Here is a 27284-nt window from a genome sequence, read left to right as displayed (position 1 = left end):
TCTCTTGCAGACCCTCTTCAACAACAAAACCCTCCTCAACTGATTCCCTAACTCCCAACTGTCATAGCTTGACTGTTAGAAGCAGTTGCCCAATCACAGCGAGTTCCATGCCCTGTCACTCACTGAGAATTCCATCATATGCATTGCCTCTCACTCATGCATAGGCTTGCAGTCTATCACACCAACCATACAATTGTTAATGCTATTTCAGCAATAAATGAAAGACTGAGCACAAAACAGAAAAACAATACATATTCCCTGTTACAATTCATGTAGCATCATCTGGTTTAATATCCTTTAACACATTACATAAAACTATTAGTGTGTTCACACACTCAAATTCAGTAAGCCTTACAGGATTTTTACATTAATGATTCTGAAATCAATATTCCAACCATGTTTTCTCACATTTATATATTTTTCAATTAAAATAAATACCACACTTAAACCAATCAGTAAAGAACAAATTCCTTTAGATAAAACAGAGTCAGTCTAGACAATTCCAAGAACTGTTTAGTTAGTCTTGCAGTACTCACTTGGTGCATTCTTCTAAAGACTGCACAAGCATTTGCTGAAAGGAACTGATTTCTTCTAGGTTTCCAATTAAATATGAAGTATCCGTAGAATTTAACCTGAAGCCCAGAAAAATGAGAAAGTTAAGAATAAGCATGCATACAAAAACATCCACACACACCCAATAATTTGCAATATTTCTTAAAGCTAGGAAAGACAGGTTGCTTATCTGTAACAGTAGATCTTCAAGTGTCATCTGTGCATTCACACTCATGGGATATAGCGCCTGCGCCGATCCCCCAAATCAGTAGCTAAAAAGCCCAGGATTTTTCACGCTCGGCACCAGTGAGCATGCGCAGGCATCCTAGTACGCATGCTCACCAGAGCCAGCGCGAGGATCCTGCCAGTTCCTTCTTGACCGCTGGAAGCCCCCCTAACATAGGGAGACCATGAGCAGTGGGGAAGGAGGGCGGGTAGTGTGAATGCACAGATGACCACTTGAAGATCTACAGTTACAGGTGAGCAACCTGTCTATCTTCTGTGGTCTCTGTGCTTCACACTCATGGGAGACTAGCAAGCAAGACATACCTGGAGGCAAGAAGACAGTCAACCAGAAGAAACAGCTTGCAGCACCACAGCTCCCAGACGAGTCCTCTGATGAGCATGCACATCCAGAGCATAGTGCTTCATGAAAGCATGTGGAGAGAATCAGGTGGTGGCCTTGCACACATCCGTCAAGGAAACACCCTTCAGGAATGCCACCAACGTCACCATCGTTCTAGTAGAGTGTCGACGAATGGACCAAGGCAACGGCTTCTTTGCCAGCAAGTAGCACAGTTTAATAGTCTCAGTGAGCCACTTCGAAAGCCGCTGAGATGAAATTCTGGAACCCAACTTAGGAGCAGCATAAGAAACAAAAAGATGCTGATCCTGACGAAAACTCTTAGAACGACTCAAATAAAACAGTAACGCACGCTTAACGTCCAAAGCATACCACCGATGTACCTCATCCGAGGAAGGCGTGGGATAAAACGTGGGTAACCAAACGTCCAACTTACGGTGAAACTGGGAAACCACCTTAGGAAGAAAAGAAACATCAGGAGCCAACTACACTCCGGACTCATGAAAAACTAAACATGGATGGTCACAACGCATAGCCATGAGCTCCCCTACATGGCATGCCAATGTGATTGCCACCAGAAAAGCAGTCTTCCAGGACAGAAGCTGTAGAGAACAGGTTGCCATTGGTTCGAAGGAACGCCGAGTCAACCTGTCAAATACTAAAAACAAATCCCACAACTGTGGGGATGATCTTGACAGGGGATGCAATCTGAGTAGTCCTTTTAGAAACCTCTTCGAATGAGGATGAGCAAAAACTGAATGCCCCTCAACAGACTCATGATACACTGATATTGCTGATAAATAAACTTTAACAGAAGAAAAGGAAAGTCCAGCATCCACCAAAGATAACAGAAAGTCAAAAATCACCGATAGACCCACCCGTTGGGGTGAGACTTTAGGGTCAGCCAAAAACTGAAGAAACGTCCCCCACTTCCTGTTACAGGAAGCATGAGTAGACAACTTTCTACTATTTAGAAAGATGTGTTGGACTCTGCTGGAGAACTCACAAGGTCAATGAACCACGCCATCAGCTTCAGATGAGGCACGTTATGATGAAACACGTGTCCTTCCCAGGCTGACAGAAGGTCCGCTTTCACCGAAAACTGATAAAAAAAACCTCGCTAATTGAAGCAAGATCGGAAACCAGTTCTGCCGAGGCCACCACGGTGTCACTAGAATGCACCGCGGTCTCTCCCTCGCAATTTTGTTGACAACCCTTGTCAGCAACGGCAGAGGCGGAAACAGATATAGGAACCAATCATTCCATGGGAACATCAGGCCATCTCCCAATGACTCTGGATCCGGGCCCCCCCCCCCCCCCGGAACAGAACAGAGCAGATTCCACTCGTGCGGAGATGCTGCTCCTCTGCTCAACGAATCCGCCTGCAGATTGAGCACCCCTGGAAGATGCGCAGCCTTTATGTAGATGTGATGCTCCAGGCATTCCATTCACAGTTCTATTGCTAGTGCACAGAGCTGTCGAGAGACTGTCCTGCCCTGCCTGTTGACATAACAAAGGGCTGTAGTATTGTCTGTCAACAGGGCCACCACCTTCCCCGCCACCATAGGACGGAAAGACCGAAGGGTGAAATGAATTGCCAACAGTTCCAGATAGTTTATGTGGCAACTAGTCAGCTGTGGAGGCCAAGGGCCCCCCACACACAGAGAATCCATGTGAGCACCGCAGCCCCACAAAGACGCATCTGCGGTGATCGTAACTGTCATTACAGGTAAATGGAAGGGAGCTTCCTGACAGATGTTGTCTCTGCGTCTCCACCACTGCAGGGTCCGGAAGATCGAGGATGGAATTATAAACCTCTTCAGAGGTGAGTCCCGTAAAGGCCGAAATTGTCGGAGAAACTACAGTTGAAGTCCTCTCATTCTCAATTTTGCGAACAGCAGCACGCTTGCAGTCGCCACCATCAACCCCAGCATCTGCTGCAGTTGCTGTGCTGTGCCCCATTTTCGACTTTGGAAAAGATGGATGAGATTGATAATGTCCATCGCTCTCTGCTGAGGCAGAAAAGCGTGGTGAAGGTTTGTGTCCAGCAAAGCCCCTATAAATTGAACTGTCCTCGCTGGTGTAAGATGAGACTTTGTCATGTTGACCTGCAGACCTAAGGTGTGAAGAAAACGAAGAGTAGTTGCAATATGGCCGGATAGACGTTCTTCTGACTCTGCCACGAGGAGCCAGTCGTCGATATACGGAAAAACGACTATACCTTGAAGGCGAAGATGTGTGGCTACAACACTCATCATCTTGGTAAACACCCACGGTGCAGTGCACAGGCTGAATGAAAGGGCTTTGAACTGAAAATGGTTGGAACCTACTGCAAAACGAAGGAAATGCCTGTACGAAGGATGGATGCTGACATGGAAGTTGGCATCCTTGAGATCCCGTGAAAGGAAGGTCTTCAACATAGGCCCTGGTGTCAGGCTGAAGAGCTGTGGACCGTAGTCAAGAGTGACGTCGCAGGGAGACGGTGGAAGTGAGGGTCTTGGCCGATACATCCACCATGTGCTTTGCTGCAGCCAGTTGTTGCTTAGCCACAGCAAAGCCCTCTTTTTGCAGCTTCTTGAATGAAGAGCGCTTCTCCTCGCTCAACGAAGACATTAGTGGTGCGAGCTGCTCCCAAATGGAGTATTGGTAGCGAGCCATGCATGTGGCATAACTGGAGACCTTTACTCCCAATGCTCCAGCTGAATAGAATTTTCTGCCCGCATTATCTAATTTCTTGCCCTCTTTGTCAGGTGGAGAAGAATGGGTTTTATGCGCCTTAGAGGATAAGGAGACCACCACCGCGTTGGGCTTGGGGTGGGTGAACAAAAACTCAGCACCAGCCTCCTGAACACTATACATATGGTCCAGTCTTTGCGTAGAGATTGGTGTAGATGCCGGCTTTGCCCAGGGCTCCTTCACTGCCTGCAGTATAACTTTGGTCACTGGAAAGGCCACCGCCATCGATGTGTCTCTCTGCATTATGTCGAAGACGGTGTCATCAACGACTGGCTGCGGTTGAACCACTGTAGGGAGAGGGAGTGTGCCATCGGCTTCACCAGGTCACCATAAGACTTCAGATCTTCCAATGGAGATGTGAGAAGGTCCTCAGCAATATGCGACTCTGGCGAAGGTTTCACTGCCCTGTCAGGATCACGGTACCGACCTCAGAGTTTGATGACAAAGAGTCTCCTCTCACCGAGTAATCAGAAAGTATCGGGATCGACGCGTGCTCGGGTGACCGGAGCAATACCAAAGAGAGAGCTTGCGCTTCCTCCACCCGCTTTCTGCGTCTCTCTGCCACTGCACGATGCGTGGAGTGATGTGAAACCCTCAAGAGATGCGAGGCTTCTGACCGCTGATCCCATTCTGGAAAGTCACGTGGAGGGTACCACTGGTATGGCGGTGGGTATGGGTATCCATAGGAACAAGGCCACTGACATTGATCCCATAGCAGCCGGTTCAAGCTCTCTCCGTCCCATAGTCGGTAGAAGAGGTGCCAGGGATTCGTTCGGCGTCAAAGCCTCGATCTCCAATACCCAACCACTGTCACTCCGACGACGCAATCTCGATCTTGATGAATGGGTGCGCTGGGTCAGGTCTATCTCCTGCTCAGATTTCGACAGACAGATCAGCTGCGAGCCTCTGCTTCTCGACACTGAAGGACTCCGTGGACGTGGAGATGCCAGGATCTTCCAGGGTGGAGCAGCTTGAGTTGACATCAAAGCATCCCAAGAAGGAGAAGGAGTGCGGGAAAGTCTGTTCTTCCGCTTCTCCTTCGATTTAGACTTCTGCGGGAGGGACGATCGAGTCCCCAAATCGTCCCAACGTTTCTTAGGCAGAGTCACCACTAACCCTTCAGAGGGTCATTCTGTGGGTCGGCCTCACTCGGTCGGCATGTCAGTCTGTACCGGTGACGATGGATCGACCGATGTAACCGTCAGGGCCTGGGTGGCTTCCCCCATCGATACCAACGGGCCCGTTGCCATTTTCGGCAGACGAAGAGCCGATTCTACAAGTGCTGCCCGATAGCCTTGCTGCCCGGTTTTTGCGGGTTTGCTTCAAGAAACTCGAGCAATGTGGGCACAAGTCGACTCGGTGCCCCTCGCGCAGACACAATAAGCAGTGGAAATGACCGTCAGGAGGTGCAATTTTGCTACCACACTTGCGGCAACGTTTAAAAAAAACCCAACGCCTTTCCATAGGCACCGGAACCCACACAGAAAGATTTCTAAAGGAATGGGGGGGAAATAAAGCCCCGAAGGGCAAAGTCCAACAACAAGTCTTTTTTTAAAAACAACTAACTATAACACTTAACTACTAACTAGGAAAACAACAAACGGGCTATATAACAGTGAAAAAATCCAAAGGATTACCAGTACTGACCGGAGCAATCGAAAGGAGATCCTATCAACGCGGCAGTCAAAAAGAAACTGGCAGGATCCTCACGCTGGCTCTGGTGAGCATGCGTACCGGGACGCCTGCGCATGCCCACTGGTGCCGAGCGCAAAAAATCCCTGGCTTTTTAGGTACCGATTCGGGGGATCGGCGCAGGCGCTATATCCCATGAGCGTGAAGCACAGAGACCACAAAGATCTTGGTTTTTATGTGAGAGGTAAGGAATCTTCTCTCTCATGAGCTCTGGTTATCCCTTTCACTTTCAGTTCACACATATTTAGAACCAGTTCGCTTTCTTTAACCCAACATGAAAGAGGCTCTTTCACTTGCAAGCCCCTTAAAAAAGTCATTGAAGTTCATTTTGGAATTGCTTAAGGACAGCTTCAGGACCAACGTTAATGTTACATCCCCTGTTCCAGCTTTCATCCAGTAGGCATAATATTTACTGTGTGCTGTCACTCCTGTAATGTTGCAAATGAGCCAACAGATGTGGCAAAGTCCTTTAAAGATTCTGCCTGTTGGAATGCTGCCAAAAACATACTGAATTTATGAATATATCAAGCTGCCTTATTCCAAGTCAGACCACTAGTATCGAGAGTGACTGGCACCAGCTCCTCTGTGGTCCAAGGGAGAGGAAGGTCTTCTCTGGCACCTTCTGCTCAAGATGTTTTAGACACAGATACCAAAGACTTACTTTTCACTGGCTTGTAAAGGCCTTAGGTAGTTAGAAAGCATGGTCTGTAGTTCCTTAGCATATTCATTTTCTGTTTCTAATATGTTTTGTAGCACCTGTAACACAAAAAAACCCCTTGGTTTTAAAACGCAAAAACAAATGCCAAACACAACTGGACTATGAAACATTTCCTCTCAAACATTACCTCTCAAAAGAGTCTAGATGCAAGCTGGATACGAAAAGGAAAACATCAAACCATTATGTAGGACCTTACAATGAAGGAACTTAAATTAAGTCAGGAGTAAGTAATGCGATGAAGTTGTGAGAAATGGTTAAAGAAATGGTATTGTACAAAAGTCTTGCTTAAAATGCCTTGATTGTTTAAAGCAGCACTGGCTAATCATTTTGGCAAATGTACATGTCAAAAGTTTAAGGCAGTACCATACTATACTGTATCCTCCAGGCATGTCTTGGTATAATTTTGACAGTATATAGACAGCAGCACAACAGCAGGAGAGGTAGGCAAAAGCATGGGCCTGATGAAACGTGTCACAGCTAGGCCAAAGAGATTTCTACTGCATCCAGACGCACTGCAAACCCCTGCTGCACAGACCATTTGTGTCTCCTGGGTCACCAACAGTAGGGCCCACGATTTATAGATTCATATAAATTATATGTACATGGAACACTAATTCTTCTAATGCACACCATCATAAACGCACATGCAAAAACACACAAATCCAAGTTCAAATGGCTCACTGAGCTCCTTTCAGCTTTTGGGAGATTTATACATAACACAAAGCATAGGGACTGGTTCACACACTCCTTAATTTCCCAAAACTAGATTGTTCCAGTTGAATGTGTAAACTGACTCCACCCAAAGTAATGAAAGTTCTATTTGCGGTCTTTGATTTGCAATTCAAGTCACCACTTGATGCTGTGTCATTGCTTCTTGGAAGTCACCGCCGCCTAACATCAAGGGTGTGAAAGTGGTATCAGCTTTCATGCTTTCAAATAAAGCCTCCGCACACTGTAGATATGGAGAGACTGCTGCTGCAGAAGGCCTCCACCCAATCGTGTAGCACAAAAAAAAAATAATCCAATGCTCTGGGCCTTGCGATTCTTTAAACTGAAGAGAACTATGTATGCTGATTTGCAGCCCCTCTTAAGCCCTGCAGCAACAGCTACCTGGGTAGAGATGCCACCTCAGGTGAGAACCATGAACGTTAATGCCTAGATGAAGGTGCTAAGGGAAAGGAATATTGGCAATTCAGAAGCAGCAAAACACAGAAGAAAGTCACTTTCTCCATGAGATACATAATTTTATAAACTTCTTTCCAGCCCCTCAAATTAGTCATTCTTGTCCCCTAAATTGATAAATCACAAGCACTATAACGTTTTCTCAGAGGGATAGTAATTTCTGATTGCCCTTTTCTTTCTGTTCCCCAGTTCCACAAAATACTTCTTGACTTGGGTCAAATAGAATGCAAAGTATTCTAATGCAGTTACGTCACAAAGACATAATGAGGAGGATTTTTTTCTGTCTGCTGTCCAAAATTTCCTTCATGGATAATCACTATTAATTAAGACCCATTTGATTATTCCTCCTAACCAGTGTTCCCTCTGAGCTGAGTTAGCGTGAGTTGGCTCACAGATTTTTAGCCTCCAGCTCACGCATTTTTGTCTTAGCTCAGGAAGGATGACCCCAGAGCACACTAATTTATGAAGTAGCTCACAACTTTAATGCCAGTAGCTCACAAAGTAGATTTTTTGCTCACAAGTCTCTGAACCTTAGAGGGAACACTGCTCCTAACATACACAAATTTGCACTTACTTAGGTTTAAATTAGAGTTATGATTTTGTTACCCATTCATCCTCTGAGAGAGCCTTTCCAGGTCTGTGAGGTCTTCATGGGATTTCACCACTCATAATTTTATGTCAAGGCAAACTTGGCTTCCTCAGTAGTCATCACAGCACTAACTCTATATGGCTTACAAAATGCAGAGAATATAGTTCGTTTGAGGACCCTCGTTCCCTCCACTGAGAGAATAACTCATTTATTTCTCCCCATTATCCACTCTCTTTAAAATTAGGAACTGATCAGTGTTACCTCTAAGCTCAGTTAGTGTGAGCTAGCTCACAGTTTTTTAGTTTTTGGCTCACACATTTTTGTCTCAGGAAAAATGGCCCCAGAGCAAACTAATCTATGCAGTAGCTCACAACTTTAATGCCAGTAGTTCATAAAGTAGAATGTCTGCTCACAAGACTCCATAGCCTAGAGCAGGGGTGGCCAACGGTAGCTCTCCAGATGCTTTTTGCCTACAACTCCCATCAGTCCCAGCCAGCATGGCCAATGGCTGGGGCTGATGGGAGTTGTAGGCAAAAAACATCTGGAGAGATACCATTGGTCACCCCTGGCCTAGAGGGAGTATTAGAACTGATCCACAAGAGGACTTGTATTTTATTCCACAACTGCTGAACTAACTAAGGAACCTTTGGTATGGAGCTTCTCAGAGAGTCAGTTTGGTGTAGTGGTTAAGTGTGCGGACTCTTATCTGGGAGAACCGAGTTTGATTCCCCACTCCTCCACTTGCAGCTGCTGGAATGGCCTTGGGTTAGCCTTGAAAGGGCAGCTGCTGTGAGAGCCCTCTCAGCCCCACCCACCTCACAGGTGTCTGTTATGGGGGGAGAAGATATAGGAGATTGTAAACCGCTCTGAGTTTCTGATTCAGAGAGAAGGGTGGGGTATAAATCTGCAGTCGTCTTCTTCAAAAAAAACTTTTTTCTAAAAAAAAAATCTAAGTATGTAAGATCAACAGGGCTGCTACTATCTAAATATCTGCAGGCACATGCCAACTCCAGGTAAGACTTGCCTTTGCAAAAACTATACTAACTCATCTTTGGCCAGGCTGCTTCTTTAAAAGTTTGTTTTTAAAAGTTTAGCATTAATAATGACTTCTACTAACTTACCTGAACAGTTAGGTCTAAAATTTCTCAAGCTCCCACTGGGTTCCTTTTACAAATAACATTTTACATTGAGTAGTTTCCAATCCTGTGAGGAAAAGCTCAGTTTTCAAGCTGACTTGCATATTTTTGTTATTAAAAGAGCAATCTCACTTTTAAGGGCTATTTAGTGACCGCCCTGGGTTCATGAATTACCTATGAAATGCTCTCTTTTGTTCCCTCTGTTAGGCATAGGTCATCAGATGGCATCCCTGAGATCCAGCATTCAGATGCAGGAAATTTCCAGGATTTCCCACTGTGAAGTCCTCTTTGTAGCTTCCCTGTGCTCCTTCAGAACTCTTTCAAACCTTTGTCCTGTAAAGATTTCTATATTGCCGTATCTTTACAGAGAGATCTTTTGGCAAAGAATAAGTCTAACCACCCCATACAACAAAATGCAGGAGCATAGGGACTTCCGTGAGGTACAGCAGAACCATCACTGGGCACATTTATGCTTGCAGAAAACAATATAATTTTACAAGTTTATACTCAGGGCTTTTACTCCTTTCGAAACAGAAGTCTTAGTTGCTTTAAGAACTCCAGTATACATGCAATTGCGCTCCCAGCACTGGTAAGGTTTTTTTGGACACACTAGACTAGCTACATGCAATAAGTAATGTGTTCGGGATAGACAAGTTATTCATGCCTCTATGAAAACTTGATGAAACAAGTGACATGCTGAACTATTTAAAACAGGAGAATTCACTGCTTCTTTCATTAGCATTGCTGGACTCCTGTTTATTTCCTTGAATGGGCCTATTCAATTGCAGAGGGGAGGAAAGGGAGACTATTTCTGAGTTCATTCTTTTGTTGGTAACTTGACTCCTGCCCCAAAGATTAAAATGTCTCTATTCTACAAAAAGCACTACAAAAATGTCACAATGCAACCAGGCTATTAATTAGCCAGTTACAAAGAACAATCCTGCACAAGCATACCCATATACAGAAAAATTAACAACTCTTATCTTGCAACGTAAAGATGAGGAAACATCAGTAGACTACTGCAAGTCTACATACAATTGCAATACGAAGCTAAATGCAGAGGTGGGAGAGGCTTGAAAAGAAGGTAAGAGGACAAAAACAGGGATCCCAGACAGAATCACTTTGTAAGACGTGCAGGTATTCAGCTTATTACACTCACAGAACTACACAGGAAGTGAGCATTGGGTTGCCTAATTTCAAAACAAGCCATTAAGAGTTATTTTCATATTCCCATCTTGGGGGCGGGGGAGGGGGAACCCTGACAACTATATTGTGTCAAGTAACTCCTAAAAGGAAGACCTTTCATGGGATTAACCCTATATAAAAATAAGACAAGTTTGTCAAAATTAAGAAAACAAAAAAGAAACAACCATTATATAAACGTAAACAATTTTATACCATTTTAAAATGGCCATCAGCTACTATGGCGCCTCTTTTTCTCCTTGTACTTCCTGGACTCAGCAGAGCGTGAGTCCCGGGCCCCTTTGGCATTCTTGGCCAGGGTTGATGGTTCTGAATGGGATGTCAAGCCCACAGCTTGGGCTTGCTGCAAATTAAGTCCCTAGATTCAAAGTCTGACTATCCGACACTTCTTACATATATTAAGGACTTGTTGCAGAACAGTCTTGAATTTAGATTTACACACAGATTGTACTTAGGTTTTAAACTGCCATAATTCTTGTATTTCCACTATCTTCAGATATACTTTTTAGATAAACATGCCAGGCAGGGATGCAGCACAGGGAAGGCTGTGAAGACTACATCATGTTTACAAACACACACACACAGAGATTACAAAAAATACAGTAACTGCTGCATTTTCAGATTGCAGTGCTTCACGACCTGAGTTCGATCCCCGGTGGAAGCTGGGTTTTCAGGTAGCCAGCTCAAGGTTGACTCAGCCTTCCATTCTTCCGAGGTCGGTAAAATGAGTACCCAGCTTGCTGGGGGGAAAGTGGTGCAGATGACTGGGGAAGGCAATGGCAATCCACCCCGTAAAAAGTCTGCCATGAAAACGTTGTGAAAGCAACATCACTCCAGAGTCGGAAACGACTGGTGCTTGCACAGGGGACCTTTCCTTTTTCCTAAGTGAAGGTCCCTGTTGAAAATACCCCTTGGAGCCACAGAAACCTCATGACAGCTTCTGCCCTTGGTTTTAACATACCTCAGAAAACAGGCCCCTGAAGTTAAGCCATAATATGCAAATGATATTTAACAGTTTAAAAATGTAACGGGAAAATTTTAAACAACAAAAAAGGTAAAAAGTGATGAGATGCATTTCAGACTAAACATTTGAGAGCTCAAGATATGAAAACTGATACAGAAAAATTACAGGTAACACAGGCAAATTTCCACTCAAACTTTCAGCAATCTGTAAACTAAACTACTGAAATCATTCAAGCCATGAACCTTACCAAACATCCTTGTTTACTAAACCAGTTCAGTTTGTAAGGTTCAGGGGAAGATCTAACATCTGCCCTTTCTCAAAGGAGGGAGATCTTGCAAAAGCCATAATAAGGGACTATTCCATTTAAATTGTTTTTGCAAGAAAGCGTTGTGTGCAAATAAAGTCCAAGTGCTGCTTAGATTTCATTCAAACACAGCTTTAAATGGCTTTTGCAAGAGAAGTCCAAACACCTGGATTTAACTCACATGTGGCATCCACTTGCAAAAGTCATTTGAAGTGAATGTTGAGAGAAGAGGGGAACAAAAGGAATTGTTAAAATGGCTTGCATTCTGTTAGGCTGAAACAAATGCAAGCCATTTCAGCGATCCCTCTTGTCCCCCGCCCCCGCTTCCCAACACAAACCCCATGAACCTCCAAAAACATATGGAGGGTTGTGGTCACAGGGATGGACATGAACCTCCAGTTTATGAACTATGAACCAGTGATGTAAGTCCTTCTATCAAGGCAAGATAAAAGTTAAAAGATTAAAACAACTTAGCGTTAGTAGGAGCGAAGAGACAAGCGGCTGCCTTCCTCCGAGTCTGCGCAGCACTCCTCAATGATGTTAGTCACAAAATTAAACTTGTGATGAGGTTTGTGCCCATCCCTAACCCTAAGATCCTTGGAGGTAGGCCTGGGGAGAACAATTAGGTAGATTTCTTTTTGAGGCATCAACACGTTTCCCTAGTGGCTCAATCAACCTGCTTCTTGATTCATTTAGGATAACCCCTTTTTATTTGGGCCTACACTTTACTCATTTGAAGGAAAACCTGCCAAAAGACAGGGCCTGTTTGAACCCTCAAACACAAGCCTATATTTCATATTTTTAAGAGAAGCACTGTTGATTTTGCGCAGTGGTGAAAGTGAGCTCATTCGCTCTCCGCTTTCCATGGTGATTACACTGAAAGCAAAACAAGTGGTCCGTGTGTATGTATGCACGCATGAGGGAGGCACCACACAATGGGCCTCTGTGAGATAAGACATTTGCAGAGAGTGTCTGCTTTGCATTTAGCACGATCACTTTGGCCTAAGTGGAAAGAAAGAGCTTAAGACTGAACAGATCTTTCTACATGTATCAGCCAGTATTGATATATGGAAGTGGGAAACTTCCTTAAAGCTGTCTAAGCCTTGCCAGCTTAGGTCAGATCTACCTCATAAAATGAAGGCCTGACTAATATTCTTCCCCTCATGTGTCCTAAGACCATGAACAGAAATGTCTAACTAGCCTTCAAATGTTTAATCTTTTCAGATGCCAACACAACAACCTGAAGGTCCTATTAGCAGGCATCCTACAGGAAAGACTTTTCAAAATCTGTACTAAATTGGTGTGCTATTCCAAGTTAATCTCCACAGCTCCCCTCTTCTGCTGCTACAATACACAAGATTTTGGAGTGCAGAAAACTTTCTGCACAAAGGATCAACGCAAACATTTTCTCAGCTTTGAAGAATCTGCAATAAGAAGAAAAACTCAGCAGAACTGCCCCTCAATACTGAGTCCAAGGGCAAATCAGAACAGAACCAAAGCCAAGATGAAGCACAAAGGACAAAGAGTTCAAATACCCACCCTAATAACCTTCACATCTAAATACATTCACATTCACATGCAGTTAATCCATCTCATACCTATTACGGCATGCTACAAGCAGAGTGAGTAAAGCGCTCTGCATGTGAAATGCATACAGGTGAAAAACAGAAGCGGCACCTAGTGTCACTGGAAGGTTGTATGCAGCTTGGCAAAGTATTAATTGTACATACCTGGTTTAAGATCATAGGTTAAGAAAAAAGATCATATGTTAAGAGAAAAGATCACTCACCACGTTGTAATAGCTTTTGCTAATAGCCGATGTATCAAATCCTTTTGGAGGACTCTTCAGCGTTCCTGATTTGGGGGAGACAGGTTTTTCTGAAATAGAAAATGTTGTAGCAATAGGATGCAATTCTACAGTTCCAACACTAGAGGTCAAACCAACTGCTGTTCTTAAAGCAATGATGACAGGATTCAGGCTATTTACTTAGGAATGGGACAATTTAAATATGTACTCATATAAGCTCTGTCAAATCAACCAGCAAAGATAACTTTTTTTTTAAATGACATTTGTAGAAGAAACACATTATAACAGGTTCTCTGTGATCACAAATACTGTGACTACCACATTTCATATGAAGGACTATGTTTACTCAAGAGTAGGACAACTTCCAAATACCTTTCATAGAATACATTGCACGGGAGGGGGGGGGGGGAAGTGGTATGAATTTTGACCGCAAAGACCATCATTCAGTGTTTATTGCAGAACTGTAAAATACTGTAACAGCTTCTTTGTCGAAAAGGCTTCCAGAATTGCACTAAAAGATTCATAGATTGCCATTAGAAAGAAAGCAACTTTAAATTCATTCTCCAAGCCAGCTGACAAGGTGGTGGGGGTTTCAAGAGTCACACGGTATGTGTGAAAGAGTCACATATGGCTACTGCGACACAGTTTGGCCACCCTTGGACTAACAGAAGGACTAATGGCTTAGAGACAAATACTTGCACCTCTTACACACATGTACTGTTCAACATCAAGAGACATAGTGATTTACATCCGTAAAAGGCCAAAATCTGCAAAATTAAAAGTGAAACTCTTAAATTTTAAATACTAAATGTGAATACTTTCTCTTTTGGAAGAAATTAAGCATTCAAGATGTTCAAAATGCTTCCTAAAAACTATGTAGTTTTAATATTGCCAGGGACTCTACAAGAATAGAAGCCATGTAATAATACCATTTATTAAGGCCAACCAAAAGAAAACACAACTCATTGCACAAGCTTTCAAGTTCTTCAGAACTCTTCATCAGAGCAGAAGTTCAAAGCAAAAGTGGAGTGCAGAACTCAACACCATGGTCATGAGACCTCTCTTTCCAATAATAATTAATAATAATTATCATTATGACATTGTGTTTAGAATAGCCAGGAGATCCTAAGATGGTCTGGCAGCCAAAAGTTGTAGCACTTTTAGCGTTATGCACAAAGTGGTAAGTTATACTCACCACTTTTTTAAGGCAAGAGACATTTCAGAGGTGATCTGCCATTGCCTGCCTCTGCATCACAACCCTAGTATTCCATGAAGATTGTCCTTCCTAATACTAGTCAAGGTTGACCCTGTTTAGCTTCCAAGATCTGATTAGATCAGGCTATCCAGGGCACATGCTAGCGCTCTCTCTCTCTCCTATGCAAAATGCATAATTGATTATCAATAGGTACCTAGTTGTTATTAAGCTGCACCCTCAGCATGCCGCAAAGAAGCAGCAAAAATGGATATCATTCAATTGGAAATATAAAAACAGATGGTACTGTTTTGGGGTTTTGCTATGGACCAATCCAGCTATGTTATTATCATATGGAAAAGTTACAGACAGGAAGCATATAATTATATATATACCAATACAGCTACTGACTTTTTAATCAGTCTATAAAATTAGGTAATTTGAATTCCAAGGTATACTGTAGGCACATTCAGCATATTTTCATAATTTTCTCCACAATTAATGATACAAGCACATGATGACACCACACTAATGAATCAGGTTATCCGTGGCAGGCAATTTTCCACCCTACCCTGCTTTCAAGCAAATTAGTGTTGGGAGAAAATTGGGGGGGGGGAATGATGCCGTTACTTTTGGTTGCCATATCCATGATGCTCTGGGAATTTCCCCAATCTCTATGGTCCATCCCATGTAGACTGGGGAGAATCCTATAGTATTGCTACCATGGCAACATTACTCCCAGGTAATCACCCAGAAGTGACACTGCCACATCAACAATGCTCCCCCTTCCCATCATCCACTTGTAAAAGCTCCCCAGGGGCTGCAAAGCACAGGGATGGCAGTCTGTTACTGAAAAGGTCAGCATTTTCAATGCTGTCAATATTCAAATATGGTGATAGTCAGATACAAATGACCACTTCCTAATTATTCATTATTTCTATTGCCAGACCTCCAGAGGAACAGTTTGGCCACAATGTGAGACACGATGTTGGACTACACGGACCACAGCTCTGATTCAGCAAGGCTCGTCTTATGTTCTTATTTTCAATTTTTATTTTCCCCCTACTTCTCAGATGCAAAACTTAATGCTTAGGTAGTGGAAGATGCAGCAATCTGCAGTGCTCTCTCTGGGCATATTGCAAATCTTGTTTGAATAAAACAAAGGCACTTACATATGCCAAATCATACTTGATATACTAGCAAAATTAGGAATGATGCATTTGACACCCTTAAAACATTAAAATTTAGGTTTGATAAGAAAATATTGCATCTCTACTGGTTACTCAATGGGAATTAAAAGCCGCTTACATCATTCTCATCCATTTTACCTTCTCAACCACACTGTGAGGAAGCAGCAGAAAAGATCAAGAGTCCATTAGCACCTTAAAGACGAACAGTATTTGAGGTAGCTTTCATGAGTCACTGCTCACTTCTTCAGAAAGCTCATACCCAGCATCAAATTTTGTTAAGGTCTACAAGGTGTTACTAGACTCCTGCTCTTTTCTGCTGCTACAGCTTTTCAGCTGCTAACATGGCTACCCATCTTGATCTACCTGCAAAGCAGATTAGGCTGAGAATGTATGACTGGTCCAAGTGTCATTCACTGAGCACCCACGGCACCATTGGAAGTCTCTCGGATTCTAGTCTAAATTTCTAACCACTACATCATACTGGCTTTTGTGAGGTAGCTGCTCTTGAACATTAACAAGCGCTCTGGCCTGGGTGAGTCATGCAAGTCAAGTAGTAGCAAGTTGCCCAATTATTGCTGCTAGGCCTGATCCCAATGAGTTTTCCCTCAGAGGCCAAAACATCCTGGAAAGGACCCTCCCTTGACTTTTTCTGAAAGAAGCCAGGGCATAAAGGTTTGCAATACTATTACAGTTGCTAACAGCAGCCACTGAGGGCATTCATTTCTTAAAGTTACAGGTGCTCCTATATCATTTGGTAATGCTTTAACTCCCCGAAGTATTTTTTTAAGCTTTTAGTTTTTTCTACAGTCACAGACTTTTCTTGGTTTTCTGGGCAGACCTGTCTTGTCTGCTGTGGCCCCAGTCTTCTAATTTAATATATTGATACAGGACCTCAAAAACAACAAGACTAGACAGAATCTTGAAACTCACCATTTGATTTTACTTCTCTTACATAATTGCTGGGAAACCAACCCGTCTTGCCATTGTGAGTTCCTTCCCACCAGCCTCCTTCTTCCACTCTTGTTACATGAATAATATCTCCTTTTGAAAAGGAAAGCTCATCTTCATTGGTCTGCTGAAAATTAAATTTTGCTCGCACCACCAATTGATGGTTGCTGTTATCGGTCATGTCCTAGAATTGTGGGGGCAAAGAAAAAAAATTCAGGCATGTTCAAAAATACAATACAAGTTTAAAATCTAAGTAAATGAAATATCTCCTGACTTTGCCACAAGACAACTAAAGAACTTTTCACTTTACTGCAAAAGACTGTTAAACAACTGTAGAATTGCAGGAAAAAGTCTTTTCTGTAATACCTAAAGAGCATTTGTGAGTCTCAGAACATCTGACAAAAAATGCTTCTGGCATATAGTTATTGAAAATATTTATATCTCACTCATCTCTTGAATCAAGGCAGCTAATAAAGCAACAAGAGCTGCAGAGACACACACATATACACATACAAACAATAAAAAAATGATACGCAAGTTAAAAACACCAACTTAATCTGGCAAAACAGATCACCCTCCACCCCACTTTCTGAAATAAAACTGACTTATAGGCCGTCCCAAATGCAGCAAGTGAAAGATCTCTCTGCCCCTGCTTTAGTAGGCCATTCCAGAGGAATGAAGCTAAACCACAGAAAATCTAACTGCTGTCATACGGTCAATCTTGGGAGAGGGTACATTTAGGAAATGGTTGTCTGAAGAGCAAGAGAGATCAGAATGCCTAAAAAGATACACTAACATTTTATACAGTAAAACAGTGTCTTTGTTCATTTAAATGAAAGGCCAGTAGCTAGGGTTTCCAGGTCCAACTCAGGAAATATCTAGGGACTTTGAGGGTGGAGCCAGAAGCAAGGTTGTGACAAACACAATTGAACTCTGAGGGGTGTGCTGGCCATCATATTCCTTTTAAATGCCTTCGTTCCACTGGAAATAACGGAGGATGGGGGGCACCTTCTTTTGTTGCTCATAGAATTGGACACCCAGGTCCAATCTTTTTGAAACTTGGGGAGTTTTTTGAGGAGAGGCACCAGATGCTAAGCTGAAAATGTGGTGCCTCTGCCTCAAAAACAGCCCCCCAGAGCCCCAGATACCCACATATTGATTCTCCATTATATCCTATGGGAAATCGGTTGCCATAGGGTATAATGCACAGTGGACACCCCCCTCCAGCTTTCTGATAATCCTGAAGCTGGGGGAGGGCCTCCAAACCAGGGAATCCCCTGCCCCTAACTGGGGATTGGGAAGCCTATCACTAGCACCTTAGAGACAGACAAAATTTGCAGAAAATAAGCTTTTGAGAGTCAAAGCTCCCTTCATCAGACATTTGTCCATTTAAACACTAGGAACAGGGGCACCTAAATTCAGTATCAAAATATTAACAGATCTGAAAAAATCTATCTTGGGATGGGGAAAGCAGATGTTTCCTTCCACCCTTCTTCCTTGTCTATAAAGTTCTAACCATTTGGAATAAATCTTTGTCTAGAGTGTGGTATGCAGAGTTACTTGGGGTCTCTTGGAGTGTGGAATACAGTTACTTCAGTCTAAGTCTAACTACACTGCTTACGACAGTAAAATATGCTACCTGTTATCCAAACAAGATAATTTCAATGCTAAATCTGAGGGCAACAAGCTTAATTATGCAGACAGACTTTAAGATAAGGGATTCTAAGTGTCGCTTCTGATTAACTATTAAATTCACCTAATTATTTTAAGGTTCTGTCCTAATTTTTTCCATTTAGATCAGTGTAGTTTTTCCAAGAAACATTCACAACACTACTTTGCCTAATGACTTGTCCTGTAAGTTTTACTACCGCAAACTGCTATCACTTGCTGATATTCAAGATCTGCATGAAGGAACTGCAAACAGTTCCTCATATCAATAGATAGAGTCATTTAAAAATGACTGGAAGAAAGTAGGAGCCTGATGTATTAGTATTTCTTTGAACGTTTGTGTGGGCTAATACCAACTAGCCAGGAGAAACTCCTGAATAAGGGTTAAGAGGAAACAGTACAGAATGATCTTAAAATGTAGTTGCTTGATCTCTGCTCATTTTCAAAACACTGATGCCAATCAGTTGAGCAATCGCATTTATTTATTTATTAAGCACTAGACAGCTATTGTTCTGCACAATATAGCATTACTGGATGCTAGAGGATTCCTGGACCACAACAGTCTCACCTCTATAGCAAATACTGAGACTATTTACAAGGTGCACTGGAAGGAAGCAACACAATGAGTGATTATGAGACTTCTCATACAGGCCTATAGTTGATTCATCTGTTATTTTGCCCATGGAAAATCATGTCCAAGGACACAGAGAAAGCAATCTTAAGCTGGTCCACTCAGAACCCTACTCAGTTCTTACTCCCTGACCTGGATAGCCCAGGCTAGCCCAATCTCATCAGATCCCAGAAGTTAAGAAGGGTTAGCCTTGGCTAATATTTGTAAGGACAATCTCCAGGGAATACTAGGGGTGTGATACCTTAAAAACAAGTCTAACTCACCACCTACTGGTGCATAACACTAAAAGAGCTAGAGCGTCTGACTGCCAAACAATTTTAGAATCTCCTAGCTATAGTGCTCACAATGCCATATGACGACAATCCCAGAAAAGTGTTCTTAGGATTGCACTGATAGTGAAGACAAAGTTTATAATGTTGACTTACATAAAATTCATGAGAACTGAAGAAGGTGGCATCAATAACAAGAAAAAGTCTCAAAGGCCTCTGTAACTGATCATTACCTTCTCACCTATCAAGTATCTGTTAATGTGAGTCAAGCTTCTCACTTTGCATTACTCATTAAAGAGAGTAAACAACATTTTTAATGAAAGAGTGAAAGAGAAAAAGAAATGGGTCAGTACTTACCAGACTTCGATACTGGCCCTGAAAAAGTTTTGAAGTTCTGCTGTGTAAAGACTGGGATCCCAAGGAATCAAATGATTTTATCCGGTGAGAAGATGGCCTTGCGCACACAGAATCACTTCCTAGCCCAATGTCTGGAAAGGCAAAACACACTTGTACTTCAGAAAGGTAACCATAATTGTCCTACAGACAAGCATTTATGCTTGATTTCCTTACAAACTGTTAGCATATTTCTCTCCCTTACAAAGAAAATGCTTAAAAAGTAGCTGGAAGACAAGTCTGAAACTAATCAATGGCCATTTACAAGTCATTCTCCTACTAAATGAACTTCTCAAAACAGTTAAGGTATTTCCATATCACTCAGAAACCTGTTAGCAAGTAGCCCATAACATCCCAACTACTAACAAAGTCTGGGAAACTGGAGAGTTCAACATTAACATGCAAAATCAAATGAAAGTAATGAGTAATTTTTCTCATCATGAACTCTGTTACAATCGCTAGCTAATGTTTCTTATCTAACACAGCCATTCAGGTAGTACCACTTCCATTATTTAAAAATGTGAGTGGAGTGGGGGACAGAAGAAGACAGCAAAGCAAGGAATGAAACACACTGATATCTTTCTGCACAGTGGTAGCAGGGATGCAGATATCAAGACAATTAGGAGCATACAAAATTCCACTTACCTGCTGTTACTTTATTTAGAGCCACTAAGGAGCTGAGCACCTTGTTGAAGTTTTGTCCTTGATAAAGATCATTTGCGTCAAAGGTCTGAAAAAGAAAGGAAAATACATCAAGTGAAAAGTCATACCACTGAGAACAAGTAAAGTTACTTAAATAAAAAGACCTGTCATTAAAAAAAAATTCATGAGCTTTACCAACAGTTATATTATTTCATAAAATGGCCTTTGAAGATAGTCCAGAATCTGAAGTTGCTGCAAGATTAAGATACCCAGCTCCTAATAGGGGAGGGGGAATTTTACAAATATATCCCATTGCATTTCAGTTGTACTCATTGTCTAGCAGTAAAATAGCTTTGACATTAATTCAAAACAGCAGAACAATTTCAGGCCTGGGTATAATAACACTGCTTAAGAAGTTGTTTCATTATTATTCACATTCAAAATTTATACCCTGCCTTTCTACTCTCACCAGGGCCATCAAGGTGGCTGACAAATAAAAACCACACACAATAAACATATCTTAAAAACCATTAGAACTGATCAAAAACATGTCTTCAAAACAATTAAAATCAAAGTCAAAATACACGTACAAAAATATTAAAACAATTAAGACATAAAGCACGCTTCAGCTTGGGTTTTATTTTTTAAAAATAATATCTGGGAGAGGAAATGGCTCCACAGCCCCCTCTGGAAATCAAAATTATTAGTCCACAAGTGACATAACAATATGTTATAACAAATGGGTGGGATTGTCACTTTCCAACTACATCAGATATTTAGGAAAGACCTGAATAGGTGAGGAACTGGGGCTCAGCAGAAGCTGTAGGGGTGACAAAGAGGCAGCCACTGCTCTCCAGGACACAGGCGACCTCAGCAGATTTCCCAGGATGCTCCAGTAAAGGAAACAAACAGAGGTAGCCCACTGGTAGTTGCTATCGCTCCAGGTGCCACGCCATAAGTCATAAATTCATCCAGGATTAAGCTGTTAATAACATTTATGTCATAACTGCAGCCAAACACCTTCAAATATAGAATTAACGTTAAAATTAATATGCAATGTAAAACCTGTTTTAAGTAATCTGGCTTCTCTTCCTCTTTTTAACCTGTATGAACAACATCCTTACATGCCACAGATACTAGGAAACGAAAGGTCCCCTGTGCAAGCGCCAGTCATTTCTGACTCTGCGGTAACTTTGCTTTCACGTTTTCACAGCAGACTTTTTACACACTTTCCCCCAGCAAGCTGGGTACTCATTTTACAGACCTCGGAAAGATGGAAGGCTGAGTCAACCTCGAACCGGCTACCTGAAAACCCAGCTTCCACTGGGATAGAACTCAGGTCGTGAGCAGCGCTTAGGACTTCAGTACTGCAGCTTTAACAATCTGCGTTGTGTTAAATATTCTCACCTATGGCCACATATTTTTTTGGGGGGGGGGACATGACGCTCAATTAAAGCACTAAAAGCCACCTTCTTCTAAGCAGAGACAGCATCTCCTGTTTACTTACTTCATCTATATTCCCCCCCCCCTTTTCGCCCTAATAAGGAATAGCTTTTAGCATTCTCCCATTCTCCATTTTATTCTCACAACTTTGTGAAGTGGATCAGACTGAGAATTGGAAGGTTTTACAGTATGGTTTGTGCAAGTATATCCTATGATGACTAAAGCACAAAGAATTATTAAACACATAGCAGGATTACTATAATGGTGATTTGGGGTTACAGCAGTCCATAGCTGTACTGGAGATAGGCTGCGCCTTATATAGTACCACATACTTTTTAATGTAACATGAAGTAACAAGTTTTCAGAGAAGTAAATTAAGCAAAGATACAAAGCCCTCCTACCACATGCAGCTTAAACATAGCTTTTTATTAATCATCTGTTTATGCAGGCTGCTTTTTAGTTATATTTGTGTTATATTTTTAATGTATATCCATTAATATTTTAGCTGCTGTTAGCTGCCTTGGCAGCAAGAGGTAGCATATGTTGTTGTCGTAAGAGGCGGCATATGTTGTTAATAATAATATTATATTATTAATAATATTATTATTATTATTATTATGCATATTTTCAAAAATGTGCACATTGATGATCATTAAAATGACAAGCAAAGATGGTGCAGTTTTTCAAAACATAGCAAAACATACGTTATCAAAAATATGTATTCATCAAGAAATGAATCCAATACATTCTACTTTTTATTTTAAAAATTCAGCATCCACAAGGTGACCCATGAAACCACAGATTATCACCGCAAATAACCAGCAGGACAGTTTTCTATGGAAAAAGAACTGTGAGAGACACAAAATCCTTACATCAACAGTTTTCTCTGACTTTTAACGTACGTGCATATTGTACCCAGGATATGTTAAACAGCAGTAAATCTTGCACAGTCACCCAAACTAGAACATTCATTTTCTAGATTAATTTATTTGATTTCTATCCTATCCTCCCCACAAGCAGGCCCAGGGCAGGTTACAACATAACAATACCTAACAATATACCAACTTATAACCTAAAAATCATTCTTAAAACCATGATGGACAATACAGGATGGCATTCTAAAAGAATCATGTCCTGGCTCTGTTTAATTTAAGAAGTTAGGAGGTCTAATCTTGGGCTCTCAGCTGTCTAGGTCTCTGCCAGAACAGTTGAAAACACCCTGGCCCTAGTTAAGGCTAGGCAGATGATATTTTGGGCCAGGGATTACCAGTAGGTGGTGATTGGCCAAATGCAAGGCCCATCAGGTTACACAAGGGGAGAGGCAGATAAAGTTTTCCTGTTTTCACTCTAAGCAAAATTCCCAAGGCACACCAACTAAAAAAGATTCCCCCCCTCCCACATACATGTGGTGTCCAGTGAGGCATACTGAAAATTAAAGCTTTGGAGGAAGAGACACCATTCATAGCAATGGAGACTAGTATCTCAGGCACTGCTGCTAAGTACAGTTCACAATTCTCATATACAAGCAGAAAAATAAGAAATGGGTAATCACCAGTGAGGATAAAGAATCTGTCTGCTGAAAGGACACACAAAACACTCAAGAGTACCCTTCAAAAGTCCTGTTATTTTTAATATGTGTTAAGAAGCTCTCTTTTATTTTGAAGTAAAAAGGAGTAAAGATATTGTATTCCCAAACATAAACTTTCAAAAGTATAGCATGAACACAGTCTCTAGCATGTAGGGACAAATCTTGCATAAGGGCAAATACCCACAAGCACAAAGCTGCCAAACGGATATGCTAATTGCTTTAAATGCTTTTAAAACAACAAATTAATGGATGCAAAGAATCCCTATAAGCAAGAGAAATTGAATTTAGGCTTACCTTCATGGTGGATTCTCACTTAGCAAAAGTAGTCCACAAAACCAGTATGTTAAAAGAACTCAAGAAAAACAGGATGTTCAGAGGCTTATGTTTCCTGTCAAGCTGAGAGTAGCTGGGATAATAGGAGCAGCGATTGGCTCATCCCAACATTCACATCATCATCTTTATATGCGCCTAGTCTATATTAATCGACAGGAAACTGAACAATGGGATCTAGGGAATGGGAGGGAAATAGTGTATATGTAATGCTCTTTCTTCTATCTTCTCACATCACTTTGTCTGACTCTGAATCAGTAGGAACTCTCTGGAGTTTAAGACTGCTAATTATTTAAAGATTTATTCCCCAAGTGCTTTTAATCCACAAAAGGTTCCCAAGGCATTTTCCAAACAGCAATTTAAAAAGTCACAATAAAAAGGCATAAAATTCAACACAAAGTGGCTCAGAAGAATAATTAAAGGCCTAAAATACAGCCAAACCCACATAAATAAAATGGCAATAGTGTGAGGAAAAGCCCCCTTTTCCCCAATCATCATAGTCACCAGTATGGTTGCCAGGGCGCCTGGAGAAGTGAGGTCGCACACGTCTGGCCAGAGAGTGTGGGCAAAGCTATCCAGGAACCTAAAGGGACTTATGTGTACGAGCAGCCCCGAGTTTGCAGGCATTCTAACCCGGTACAGAGTGCTTGCTAACACACGCAGACGTTTCCCCGTCACTGCATGGGTCCGCCATGGAACGGAAGAAGCTGCGCCGCCACGGAGCTATCCAGGCGACCGGTTATGAAGCGCTGAGCATGGAATCCACCGTGTAACGCTAACACCACTCGTAGCCATCTTCCCGCCAGGCTGGACTTCATCCTTCATAGTAGAAGGCTCACGTACACACCCCATGTCACCCTTAGCCCGCAAGCAACCCATCTGCCCCATGAATGGATTAACAGCTCCACGGTTGTTCCTGATTGTCTGGCAAAACCCTAGACAATGGTTCCTGCCCAGAAGATGATGGGATAAGAGGAAGAACATCTCCTGTCACAGCCAAGTCTTTTGTCTACACCAGGGATACCTAGGTCAATATTTGATTCCCTATTGTCACCTTCCCAGATAAGCCCATTTAATCTTAAGTATCTAGCCATTCCCATTCTTCTCCCTGTCTGACACCTTGGAGCCGCCTCAGGCCCTGTTGCAACTTGGAAGTTTCCAGGTTCACAGGACCAGGGCGAAGTTCATTGGTCAAAAGCAGGCACCCAATTAGGTGCCACCCATGGACTCGCTATTGGCCCTGCGGATGTCCACCCTTCATGGTCATCACAGAGCCTCCCCCTTCTCCTCCCTGATACCTCCCATCCCCTGAGGGCTCAAGAGAGTCCTTATAACCTGTGGACTAGCTACCCACAGGCGTGCTTCTATCAGTAACCCACCTTCCGCTGCATAGATCCATCCCCGATTCCTGATCAGTTTCGGGTCCTTTCCCATTCCCTCACTTGTCGCCACCGGAGCCTTCCTCGAAGACTACGAGAGGTAATATAACCCTGTATGTCCATCCTTATATGTTCCCCTATCTATCTGTCTATATTTCCTAGGACTGTGTGAATGTGTGATTGTATTTGTATCCTGTATGAAAGACTATATTTTTCTCAATAAATTACAACTGGTTTTATTAAATTAGAATCCTTTATTTAAGCATCACTCTCTGGTTGGTTAAACCTTGTATACATCGGTAAAAAGATTTCTAGTGAGCCAGGTGCCCACCTAACTAATTCCCCAACCTCGTTTTGAGGGCATTTCGGCTTACAGAAGATATGCTCAGTCAAAAATGAAGAAACAAAAGCAATCAAAAATCTGTGGGAATCCTGTTGCTACAACTATACAGACTTGGCACCAAGCAAATTTCTGCAAGATTAATAATGCCAAAGGGAAGAGAACAATTAGACACTAGAGGTGCAAAAGGACATTTCATACCAGCACCAAAGATGGTAGCAGGAGCAGAGGACCGTGGCTTACAGTGTGCAGTTACTGAATGTTCCAGGAAAAGAAATGTAGGGCAGAAACGTTTCCATTTTGAAAAAACAGTGCTTTATTTTTGCATGCACTGTTTTCCCACTCTGAAAGAATCACTGGTTTCAAAAATTAATAGCAATTAACAGATGCTACTGCCAATATTCCTCTCATGGATTGTGATCCACTGGAGAAGAAAACGGCAAACCACTCCAGTATCCTTGCCAAGAAAACCCCGTGAACAGAAACAAAAGGCTAAAAGATATGGCGCTGGAAGATGAGCCACTCAGATCAGAAGGTGCCCAATATGCTACTAAGGAAAAACATTCAAGTAACCACAGAAAGAGTGAAGCGGCTGGGCCAAAGCTGAAAGGACGCACAGCTGTGGATGTGTCTGTTGGTGAAAGAACAGTCCGATGCTGCAAAGAACAATACTGCATCGGAACGCGGAATGTAAGATCTATGAATCAAGGTAAGCAAGATGTGGTCAAATAAGAGATGGCAAGACTGAACATCAACATCTTGGGAATCAGTGAACTAAAATGGACAGGAATGGGTGAATTTAACTCAGAGGATCACTACATCTATTATTGTGGCCAAGAGTCCCATAGAAGAAATGGTGTTGCCTTTATAGTTAACAAGAGAGTGAGGAAGGCAGTAATGGGATACAATCTCAAAAATGACAGAATGATCTCGGTCCGTATCCAAGGCAAACCATTCAATATCACAGTAATCCAAGTCTATGCCCCGACCACAGATGCAGAAGAGGCTGAAGTGGACCAGTTCTATGAAGATCTACAACACCTTCTAGATTTTTGATTAACACCAAAAAAAGATGTCCTCATCATAGGGGACTGGAATGCCAAAGTAGGAAGTCAAAAGGTGACTGGAACAACTGACAAGTTTGGCCTTAGAGAACAAAATAAAGCCGGACACAGGCTAATAGAGTTTTATCAAGAGAATAAGCTGGTCATAGAGAACACCCTCTTCCAACAACCTAAAAGGTGACTCTACACATGGACATCACCTGATAGGCAACACAGAAATCAGATTGATTATATACTCTACAGTCAAAAATGGAGAAGCTCCTTACAGTCAGCAAAAACAAGACCTGGAGCTGATTGCGGCTCAGATCATGAGCAACTCATCGCAAAATTCAGGCTTAAACTGAAGAAAACTGGGGAAGCCATTAGGCCATTCAGATTTGACCTTGATCACATCCCTTATGAATATACAGTGGAGGTGATCAGGTTTAAGGAACTAGAGTTCATAGACAGAATGCCTGAAGAACTATGGACGGAGGTTTGTGACATTGTACAGAAGGCAACAATCAGCACCAATCCAAAGAAAAAGAAATGCAAGAAAGCCAAGTGGCTGTCTGATGAGGCTTTACAAATAAATGAGGAAAGGAGGAAAATGAAAGGCAAAGGTGAAAAGGAAAGATTCACCCAACTGAATGCGGATTTCCAGAGAACAGCAAGGAGAGATAAGGAAGCCTTCCTGAAGAACAATGCAAAGCAGTAGAGGAAAACAACAGAATGGGAAGGACAAGAGATCTCTTCAAGAAA

General features: G+C 42.2%; 1 protein-coding gene across 6 annotated transcripts in view; it reads right to left on the bottom strand.

Moving 5' to 3' along the window:
* Positions 1-27284, bottom strand: part of ARHGEF7 (Rho guanine nucleotide exchange factor 7) — a 143743-nt gene that overhangs the window by 61870 nt on the left and 54589 nt on the right. For all 6 annotated transcript variants that reach the window (XM_060233704.1, XM_060233703.1, XM_060233705.1 and 3 more), the window contains 6 exons: positions 20403-20487; positions 19722-19852; positions 16779-16980; positions 13449-13537; positions 6225-6319; positions 537-632 (listed from right to left, as the gene is read on the bottom strand). In XM_060233704.1, the coding sequence (XP_060089687.1) occupies positions 537-632; positions 6225-6319; positions 13449-13537; positions 16779-16980; positions 19722-19852; positions 20403-20487 (698 nt within the window). The remainder of the gene's footprint in view (positions 1-536; positions 633-6224; positions 6320-13448; positions 13538-16778; positions 16981-19721; positions 19853-20402; positions 20488-27284) is intronic.

This window comes from Heteronotia binoei, chromosome 3 (genome assembly GCF_032191835.1).
Source record: "Heteronotia binoei isolate CCM8104 ecotype False Entrance Well chromosome 3, APGP_CSIRO_Hbin_v1, whole genome shotgun sequence".
Lineage (NCBI taxonomy): Eukaryota > Metazoa > Chordata > Lepidosauria > Squamata > Gekkonidae > Heteronotia > Heteronotia binoei.
This window is presented reverse-complemented; position numbering and strand designations above follow the sequence as displayed.